Source organism: Panicum virgatum, chromosome 4N, assembly GCF_016808335.1.
Source record: "Panicum virgatum strain AP13 chromosome 4N, P.virgatum_v5, whole genome shotgun sequence".
Lineage (NCBI taxonomy): Eukaryota > Viridiplantae > Streptophyta > Magnoliopsida > Poales > Poaceae > Panicum > Panicum virgatum.
In genome coordinates, this window is record NC_053148.1 from 18,187,764 (window position 1) to 18,198,447 (window position 10,684).

Here is a 10,684-nt window from a genome sequence, read left to right on the forward strand (position 1 = left end):
AATATGATTCCAACAAATCATACTTAATGATTTGATCATGATGGCACTTCAGAGATGTTGGAGAAGATTGATTATATATCATTGAATATTTTATTTTAAGAAATACAATAAAAATAAAAAAAAATTAAGTAAAGATTGTGCAACTAAGATAAATAGGTACAATTCTTTGCATGTTCCATTCTTATATAATATATTGTATTATATTCAATATTTGATTGTTCTATTTCGATAGTTTACTAGATCATACTTTAGAATTTTGCAGAGTCCTGTATGGGGACCCGACTGAGTAAAGAGCGACACAGGGGGAGGCGGCTGAGTCATTTGGTCCTCGTAGCATGGGCGTCACGCTAGATTGGGTGGTGGCTGACGCACCGTGGCAGCTCCTCCACGTTGTATTGAGGAAGACGATCAATGGGAGGAATTAGGCAAAAACGAATTTCTACTAGCTTCGTAACCCAAATCTAGATGTGCTTCCCTTCCAACACCTCCGGAACAATGACCAGATTGGCACTCGGAATTTTGCGCACGAATAGATGCCACACAACCCTAGCCACACTGATCGTTGTGTACAATGATTGTGGGACAAGAATCTCGCGACCGACGAAAAATTTGGGGAAGAACGGACGGGATTCCTGCAGGGTAAGCTTGAATCGCCGATCCCTAAAAGATTGGTCGACAAAGAAGAAAAGGGGGGATCGGAGAGAGAGGGTAGGGTGGGATTTCACCAGGTAAGCCTGAACTGCCCCACTCCCAAATTTTCTCTAAGATTTGCTTCTGAGGATAACGATGGAGCTCTCATACCCTTGTTAGGATCCGATCGATCCAACTGGAACTAATTCTATGGATTAAAAGTAAATCCAAAAGAAAATGCAATAAAAGCTACACCTATGCAGGAAGAACAATAATTATAGTTGGTAGATCTGCTTCTTGCGTTCCCTCCCCGGCGCACTAGGACTTAAAATCCTTGCTACTTCCGGTTTGTTTTTACAGCAAGTCAACGCGAATTAAGCGGTTACAGTTTAACCGTTACAGCAAGTAAATATAGGTAACTGAGGCGTAATATAGAAATACACCTTCTATTATAGGAGACGACTTTCCGATAGACGTTGCCTGAGAAGTGCCACATGAGGACCGAGTTGTTGTCACGGGCTGTGGCGCAAGTATCCCAGCCAGCGCAGGACATCAGGCCCTCCGCCGCCACCACCACTTGTTTGCTCTGCCTCCTGCCTCCTGCCTCCTGCCTCCTGCCTCACGTCACAACTCACGGGAGCTTGTGCAGCAGCAGAAACATCGGGCAGCACGGAGATAAGGTACGACTAGACGATTAATAAGGTCAACCTTATGCATAAGAGAGGGGTCCCAAGGAGGTCTTAAGCCCAAAATGTTTAGAACCCCACCTCAAGCTTGAGGTCCGATCTTAAGCTGAAAAGGAATCAAAGAAAGGATAGTTGTGGGGCCATGATATGCTCACGGGAGTTCAGCTCGTGTGGAGCAACAACCAGCAGGAGAGTGCAGACTGAGACAGATGAGACAGGATGGATAGACTATTTTAACTTTGAAGCGGGATTCACCTTAAGAGCTACAGTGGCCTTATTATACATAACATAGCTGGCCTCAATCTGACATGGGACCCACCTTAAGTCGGACCCGACCCTTCACACTCGCCCTTATGTCGTGGGGTAGGAGCCAACGTGAGATCAGGATAAGGACGGGAGAAGACAAAAGGTTGATGTTAAGTCTCACGTTTGTTCTGCTACGTCGTAGCGACGCAATAGGGGACGCTAGAGCGCACTAGTAGTTTTGGATGGCCTCCGCTAAGCTCGTAGCCCATGATTTCTTACGTTATTATTTAATACTTTATTGGTATGGCATCGGAATTCCTACGGCTATACCTGAAGAGAAGTCTGAAATCTTAACCTCCACTTGCTTAGGTAAATACAAACTGATATGACTAATTGTTTAGCCAAACCACAATCACAACCTGTTTCTTATTAAACAAATCACAATTACAATACGTGTTCACGCGGCTTTTATTTAGTACTGGAGCCACGTTGTGTTCCATACGCGTTATAAACAAAAGCCACAGATCAGAGCTCACACAAATGCTCTCGGGTACTCCGTGTTCTACCAGGCTTCACGTGCGCCTCCTTGCTCGCCGGCCGGGACCCAGGTGATGCTGAGCTTAGAAAGAAAATGGCAAACCGCCACATCACCTGGCTTTAGGTTATGCGCCACTAAGAACGGTTGCCTGGGGGTCCATTGTGATGTGTCGAGGTGGCACACTGCCAGCGCCTCCATCGCCGGCGCCCTGCCGTCCTCGGCCGCCAGCGTCACCTGGTACGTCGCCACCTGGTTGGTCGTGTGGCAGTAGAACACCGCATAGGGGTAGGTCAGGTCATGGCACGTCGCGGCGACCGGCGACTCGGATAGCTTCCGCACGGCCGTGACGTTGTACCTCCCCCGTCGAGCCGCCGTGCCCGCCGGGTCGACGGGCATGTCGCCGGAGAAAGCGCGAACGTTGCGTGTGCCGAGGAGGGCAGCAGGGAGCTTGGCGAGGGACTCGAGGGAGGTGGCGCAGCCGGCCTTCTCGCCTGGGAGTGGACGTGGGTGCTCGCAGGAGTCGAGAGTCGACCGTATCTCATCTGCCATGGCGAGGGATGCCGGAGCGAACATGGCAAGGATGTCGCGCAATCGCGCCGTGGAGAATGGGAGGGAGTCGGCCTCACGGCGCGGTAGCAGCGATGGCAGGGTGGTAGTCACTGGGATGGTCGGCGTGACCACGGACCCTGGCCGTAGGACGTCCTGGAAGAAAAACACGTCTGCTAGCCTGTTGACGTTGTTGTGGTTGTGAACGTGCTCATGGGCATGCCTATCCCCTGAAACAAGTTTGAGGGCATAAATTGTATCCCATTTCAGAAGTACCAATTTACATAACATTTGTAAAGCACTAAATTACAGACCTACAACATCATCATGCAATTAACTGTTATTGGAGTATTCCTCTACTTAATATGATGATATATACTAAAAGTGTATAATTAAGAATTTAGTCAAAATTGACTTTGGATTAAAAAGCATTCCCCTATATGTACAACAAATGCTCGCCCAAAAGAGTTAGGTGTCATTTTGTCATCTTTGTTGGACACAAACAACAAGTTACTTGTTTTATGGTGTCATATATATCATAGCATGCTTAACTCAAAATAATATTGACATTACATAAAAATTTAGACCTGGAATGGTTTTATACGCACTTGCTAGCTAGTACGAAGTGAATAAAACAATAATAAAGTAAATGACCATTTTCCAAAAAAGGGACTCACCTTTGCTTGCTTCACCTTTCTCACTTACACCCCGTTTGTGGTCACATGCGGTGACCATTGATGAAGGGTCCTCTTTTTGAGAATCATATGATGTGCTGATCTTTCTTAAATCCTCACCTTGGGACTCATACGATGTGCTGATCTTCCTTAAATCATCACCTTGAGATTCATATGATGTGCTGATCGTTCTTATGTCCTTACCTTGGGACCCATATGATGTGCTAATAGTTCTTAAGTCCTTACCTTGGGACCCATATGATGTGCTAATCTTCCTTAAATCATCACCTTGGGATCCATATGATGTGCTAATCGTTCTTATGTCCTCATCTTGTGACCCATATGTTGTGCTGATTGTTCTGAAGTCCTCACCTTGGGACCCATATGATGTGCTAATCTTCCTTAAATCCTTACCTTGGGACCCATAAGATGTGCTGATCTTCCTTAAGTTCTCACCTTGGGACCCATATGATGTGCTGATCTTTCTTACATCATCACCTTGGGACCCATATGATGTGCTGATCGTTCTTATGTCCTCACCTTGGGACCCATATGATGTGTTGATCTTTTTTAAGTCCTCACCTTGGGACCCATATGATGTGCTGATCTTCCTTAAGTCCTCACCTTGGGACCCATATGATGTGCTGATCTTTCTTAAGTCGTCACCTTGGGATCCATATGATGTGCTGATCGTTCTTATGTCCTCACCTTGGGACCCATATAATGTGCTAATCTTCCTTAAGTCCTCACCTTGGGACCCATATGATGTGCTGATCTTCTTTAAGTCCTCACCTTGGGACCCATATGATGTGCTGATTTTTCTTAAGTCATCACCTTGAGACCCATATGATGTGCTAATCGTTCTTATGTCCTCACCTTGCGACCCATATGATGTGCTTATCGTTCTTAAGTCATCCTCACCTTGGGGCCCATATGATGTGCTGATCTTTATTAAGCCATCACCTTGGGACTCATATGATGTGCTGATCGTTCTTATGTCCTCACCTTGGGAACCATATGATGTGCTTATCGATCTTAGGTTGTCCTCACCTTTAGATCTGTATGATATGGTGGCCTTTCTTAGATCATCTTCATTACCTTGATATCCATAGGATTCTATGGTCTTTCTTGGATCCTTCTGAATTTGGGAGGTATATGATGTTGAAATCTTCCTTAAGTCCTCTTTGGCTTTTGTCCCATGAAAATTAAAATAGTTGGATTAGTGGGCATAATACAAATTTGAACACAACTTATAGTTAGGAATATGAAATATGAAACTTTTTGTTACGAATTCCATTTAAATCCTTATATCAAACATGTTACTATCAGTCATGACCTATGAAACTAGAAAACCAAATTGTAATAACACTAACCTAGCTACCATCAATTTGAATATAATGTTGAAAAATAAGCCAACTATAATGGAAACAAAAAATAAACCCGGACAAATGCAAATAGAAAGCTTTGTACATAGAAAACTAACGACAAATGCAAATAGAAAGCTTTGTACATAGAAAACTAAATCAGACAAATATAGATATACTGGATGGAGTGCATTATTATGAAATTTGGAGAATTTCTAGTATTTAAATGAAGCATGGATAACTATACAATACACCTTTATGATAGTTTGTTACTATCTGATCCTATAGTTTTACTAATAATTGGTTCACAATATGTAAATTATATATGTGTCATGAAATTGATAAAAAAACTCGTCGTGCGAGGGGTAAGCACCCCCGGGCATTACATGTAATAAGAGGCCTTCTCACGCAGGCCGAGAAAATCCATGAACCCACGAACTCCTGCCCCCACCCTTACACAAACCGCTTGTCATTGCCCTCGTGAGAATAGGCCGTCCTTCGGGCCACTGCCTCCATGTGCTTTGGTGCGAGGACATGCGAGGGGATTTTTTAACCTCATCCTTAAATTCGCTTCGACGGAGAGTCGAACCTAGGACCTAAGGAGTGCTACTGAGACCACCTAATCACTACATCCAGGCACCCATTTGCATGCCATGAAATAAATTGGATTCATTTTCAAAGCAACTTCCTAATGAATGTAATTTTAATAGTAGTAATATGTTATAGAAATAGTTGACCTAGAAAAGTTTTGGACAGTGCAGAATTGAAATTCATTCAAAAATAATTTGAATTTAATTTTTGTAAATGATAGATAATTTTTTATAAATAACCTAAATTTTACCCCTGTTATTGATCACTATTCCATGATTGGAGAAAGTACTTTCATATCCATTAAAACTTTTCCTTAACCATACTCAATGCAGATGCTCTTGCAAGCTACTTGCGATCGGAGTTTGCTCTCGGCCAGCAAAGCTGGTTGGACCCCTGCTACCTTCTAAAATCATAACGGCTGCTAGCCTGCTACCTTCTAAAATCATAACGGGGCAGCCCTTTCTAGTCTCCTTCTATGACAGTGCACTAGAAAAAGATTCTGTTATTAGCAAAATATGGGTACATGTAAAGGGTGCGATTATGCATCACTTCTGTGACAAAAAAAAAAAGTTTCCGTCCTGCGGAAGTGTGCATCCCAGCTAGCCCGCTGGTCCACATGCTTTACTCAGGCCGCTCATAATAGTTTGCTGTAGGCCTAGTGTCCACCAGCCAGCCCATTGTTGGGTTGGGATTCACAAATCACAACGAATCTCAAGATTGATATGTAACCTAAGGAAATTAATGATACCATCTCATGTGAAATAAAAAATAAACAGGAATAATCAAGAACCAATAAGAAAATAAAAGGAAAAGAAGAAAGAAAGGAAAACGAAGAAATACTTTACGCCAACGAAGGATAGATCAACGTACCCATGCACTTCACCCAAGACCAAGATAGTGTAATTTTTTTTGCTGTAATGTAATGATATTGATGTCTGAGTATTAATGTTAATGTTTACTTGTAGAAAGAAAATTTGGCCCATTAACAGATTGGTCCGGTGGCCTATCAGCCAGCCAGATTGGGCCGAACATGTGATGAGCACAAGTTCATTCTTCAGGCTGAATTTTACTGTATATACTAAAGCTCCAAGATTTGAAGTAACGGCTCACGCTGTGGCTCCACGTGGGATCCACACAAACTGTTAACGTGGCACTCACGTACTATTTATATGAGACCCACGTACTATTTTACGTGGGACTCATATACTATTCAAATGGGATCCACGCACATTGATTGGTGGGATCCACGGTTCTATTGTGATTCTTCCATTATTTGAAAATATAAATATATTTAATTATTCTCTCTATATAAAAATAATAACTAGATTTTGTATACCATATTCACACGTGGTAGCCCTCTATTTTTATATAAAATATAATTGAATTATTCATTCATTGCTAATCTAATTTTTTTCTACTAAACTCAATAACCAATGTAATCCAATCCATAAACTATACCTACTGACACTAAAAAGTAGTGAATTTCTACAAAAATTATATGTACCTCTGTACTAAAAGTTTGGAATTAGCGCGCTCTCAGACTCTAAACTAGTATGCCTATTTACTGTAACTTTTAGATTTGATTCAATACATCCATATGATGTTGCTTTAAATGAATAGTAGTTTCCTATTTTACTTTAGACCAATTTTTTTTTGGTATAGATGCGCATAGCGTGCCAACCTGGCTAGTTCCCTTAGTTGGCCTACATGGAAGACTCTTCTGGCGTCACAAGTGTAGCTGGCGATATATAGTCGTCCGCATATGCAAACCCATGTTATCATGTCCATATATAGTTCAGGAAACTATTGCTGGAACAAGGCATAGCTTATTGTCTGACATGACCCAGTTTGCAGAAGTAAACTAAGATAGCTAGAGGTAGCAAAGATTATTTTAGTCACTCGATGTGTGTGTGAGAGAGAGAGAGGCTCATATTACATACTCCCTCCGTTCTAAATTATAAGTCATTCCAAAAATCTTAAAAAGTCAAAGTTTTTCAAATTTGACCAAATTTATATGACAACATAATAACATTTATGATACCAATTAAATATCATTAGATTCTTTGTTAGCTATATTTTCATAGTATACCTATTTGATGTCATAAATCTTTGTGTTTCTCTCTATAATTTTAGTCAAACTTTGAGATGGTTTGATCCTCCAAGATTCTTGGAATGACTTATAATTTAGAACGGAGGAAGTATTAACATATACCTGTAGAATGGGTCAACAGGTCGTGTATGGCTTGGGGTATCGGAGTCAGGGGAAGCACTGCTCGCCAATACTCCATTGGCGCCATCGTTCTAGACGACGACGTCACGGCAGCCGCAGCCGCAGCAGCCGGGCGATCTACATCTTTGCTTGCTCCTGCTCCAGTAACCTGCACGCATGCGGCATCCATATACATTAGTATAATAATTAAAATAATGAAATGTATTTACCTGGTTAGAACAAGCCTTTCTCGATCTACTGCCAATAGGTATATGGCACGGACCGTTTGAATTCGAAAATGAAAATGGAACGGAACGGAACGGTCACCCGTAATGCAGGGATGTATATATGAATACATGGGCTGGTTTCATCATGAAACCAACCTGTCTTTTGTACTATATTTTCTCCTTTTATCAATAAAAAACGTGCTCAGGCGCGGTTGCGAAAAATGGTACCATTTTGCGGTACTCTCGCCGCTACAAATATGCATAAATATACACACTCACCAGGAGGAGCACTATAACGAGTGACGCCATGGCATCCATGTTGAGCTTGTGCATCGCGCCGTACCAGTTTGGACTAGCTTTGTGTCTCCCTATTCGTGCCCGGCAGGTGGCTATTTATAGGGCCAAACAGCAACGCTTACACTGTACAGCTAGGATTATCGTCAGTTTCGGTCAACGACAGCATCGATCGCGTAGGTCACTGGTCGTTGTTGTTCGATGAATCATTATTACGGAAATTGTATGGCCCGAAAGCATACGTGTGATGGCGATGTAGAATACGCGCCAATAATAATGCTTCGGCGCCTCCAACATACTATGGCTTGTGAGAGGGTAATAATGTCTAGAGATTTGGTGGTTTAATTAACACCTGGTTGATATGACGGTACCTATGTCCACCTGCTAATTAATAAGAAGGTTACTACTGGAGAAATATCCTTCCGTCCACCCACCATGTATATACATACCAAAGTTAGATCCGATATTGATGGTAGCTAGTCGCTTATCACTACTACAGAAAGCAATTTTACCAACAGTCAAAAATTATCTGTCACTACTACGAGAAAATAGTTGTTAGAAGCGAGTAAAATGTAATTTTAGAGGTGGGCGCTACTACAAAAAAATAATTTACCACGATCTTTTTAAAACACCTTTGAGGCGGGCAGAAACTTCGACCGCATCTGTTAATAGTATCGATTAACTGAGGTGATTAAGAAAACTACCTCGCAAAACCAATTAATCGAGGCGGTCAAAATTAAGACGTATGCTTAGATTAATAGTCCTATTTTTGGAGGCGAGCCTCTTATAAAGGTCTGCCTCGGTTAATAGACGAATCCCACCAAGATCCATATGAGCCCATTTGCTGAGTAGTCGTATATAATGGAAAAAAAAAAATCCTAACTCTCCCTCCCCTCCCTTATCCCAGCCGCACTAACTCCTCTCTCTCTCTCTACATGCCGCCCGACGCCCACCATCGCCACCGCCACCGCCACCGCGCGCCCCCGACACCGGCTGCACCTCCGACGAGGGGCACACAGCGGCCGGGGCGGGAAGGGAGGAGGATCGCGCCACACCGCACGGGAGCTTGCCGAGCCGAGGACACGCGCCGCCACCTCGATCCGTGCTTGACCGGATCGCGGGCGCTCGATCCGCGAGCGGGATGGATCCAGCGGTGGGTGGGGTGGATCCGGTGGCGGCATGCAGCGGCGCGCCGCGGTGGATCCGGCGGCGGGCTGTGGCGGGCCACGGCGGGATGCGGCCGCGGTGGGCGGACGCAGCGGGCGGCGGCACGATGGGCTCAAAGGGCCTGTAATTGGCTCGGTGGGCTTTTTTATTTGATTTACCGAGGTTGGCAGCAAACTGCCTCGGAAAATAGGTCATTTAGTGTGACCTTACGTCCGAGGCGGTTGCCACAAATGCCTCGGCTAAGCCTTTTTACCCGCCTCGGTAAATGATTTTTGTAGTAGTGGGGTGCAATACCCTGCCCCTAGTTCTGGCAGCTACAAATGTTATTTGCAAGGGCGGATAATGCGACGGTCCCTGAAAATCTATTTCTAGGGGCGAGTGAGCACTACTAGAAAACAGACTATTGGTCCAGGCCAAAAGCACCACATGCTGTTGAAGCTAGCATTGATACCCTAACTATGCAATATTACAAACCCTATATAATGATACCCTACAGCTTTGAGTAAGTCTTGATCAACTTGTACATATTTTGTATTCCTAAATAACTAAGGTTAACAATGATAAAAAAGAATATCTTATACCCTGTTTTATTGATTAAGCTGACGAAGCCTCTCAGTAGTTTGAATAATATTGTTTTCTCCCACCTCGAGCTACTTAACTCAAAAATATGAAAAGTCATGCATAAAGTATCCATGATCTTGAGGCTATTGTAGGCAGGTCTCCACGGATAGCCTCTCATAAGTTACCAAATTGGTGGTACTCCACCCATTGCGGCAATTGAAACCATCGGGATGGCCTCTTTTGGTGCTATCAAGGCGATACCCATTGCGAGAGAGAGGGAGGAGGGAGAAGAGGAGAAATGGAGGAGGGGCGGTGCGGGTGGAGGAAGGGGGGGGAGGGGCGGCGCGAGTGGAGGAGGGAGCGGCAGCATGCGTGAGGGGTGAAGGAGGGCCACCACCAGGAGAAGGAGCGCTGCTGTGGGGAGGAGGAGGCACGCGGTGGAAGCGGCTAGCGCTAGAGCCAAAATTCGGCAGCCTAATGGCGTCCCCTCCAGGCAAAATTGAAAATTGGCTAAGTTCGGGTGGGAGTTTGAATATATATAAAGGCGATTGTAGGGGCGGGTGATACTTTCACCATTCTGAGGGGTGGGTGGGGATGGAAATATGTTTTCGGGGCGGGTGGGGGGTCACCCGGCTCTGAAAATAATTTTTTAAATTTTGAAAAATGGATTATATCTGAAATATGAAAAAATATAACAAAAAATGGTGAAATTTTAACCCTAATTATTGTGACCTATAGAACAAGGAAAAATTACGCCAACCTTATTTCAGTATATATAATAGTTAATACTATGAAAACTACTATGTATGTCTCTCCCACCCTTAGTATCTCATGCAACTGAAGTCATAATTTTGGTTTCCACACTTTGAATCATTATATATACTTAAATATGCTTGGCAGATTTTTTTCCTTGTGCTACAAGTCACAATAATCTTAGAGTTAAAGTTTCAC

General features: G+C 43.5%; 1 protein-coding gene across 1 annotated transcript; it reads right to left on the reverse strand.

Annotated features, from left to right (window-relative positions):
- Positions 1-1,927: 1,927 nt before the first annotated feature.
- Positions 1,928-8,063, reverse strand: LOC120670239 (BURP domain-containing protein 12-like). Its single transcript, XM_039950308.1, has 4 exons — positions 7,991-8,063; positions 7,488-7,653; positions 3,324-4,508; positions 1,928-2,876 (listed from the first exon to the last, which is right to left on the reverse strand). The coding sequence occupies exons 1-4, from the start codon at positions 8,042-8,044 to the stop codon at positions 2,125-2,127; spliced, it is 2,157 nt and encodes a 718-aa protein (XP_039806242.1). The 5' UTR covers positions 8,045-8,063; the 3' UTR covers positions 1,928-2,124.
- Between the last annotated feature and the right edge of the window lie 2,621 nt (positions 8,064-10,684).

Bases quoted from the DNA above. Each gene is read 5' to 3' on its own strand.
- LOC120670239 (XM_039950308.1), bottom strand. From the start codon at position 8,044: ATGCACAAGCTCAACATGGATGCCATGGCGTCACTCGTTATAGTGCTC. The intron at 7,654-7,990 runs GTGAGTGTGTAT...GCATGCGTGCAG, and splicing joins TCGTTATAGTGCTCCTCCTG to GTTACTGGAGCAGGAGCAAG. The intron at 4,509-7,487 runs GTATATGTTAAT...ATGGGACAAAAG, and splicing joins CCTGTTGACCCATTCTACAG to CCAAAGAGGACTTAAGGAAG.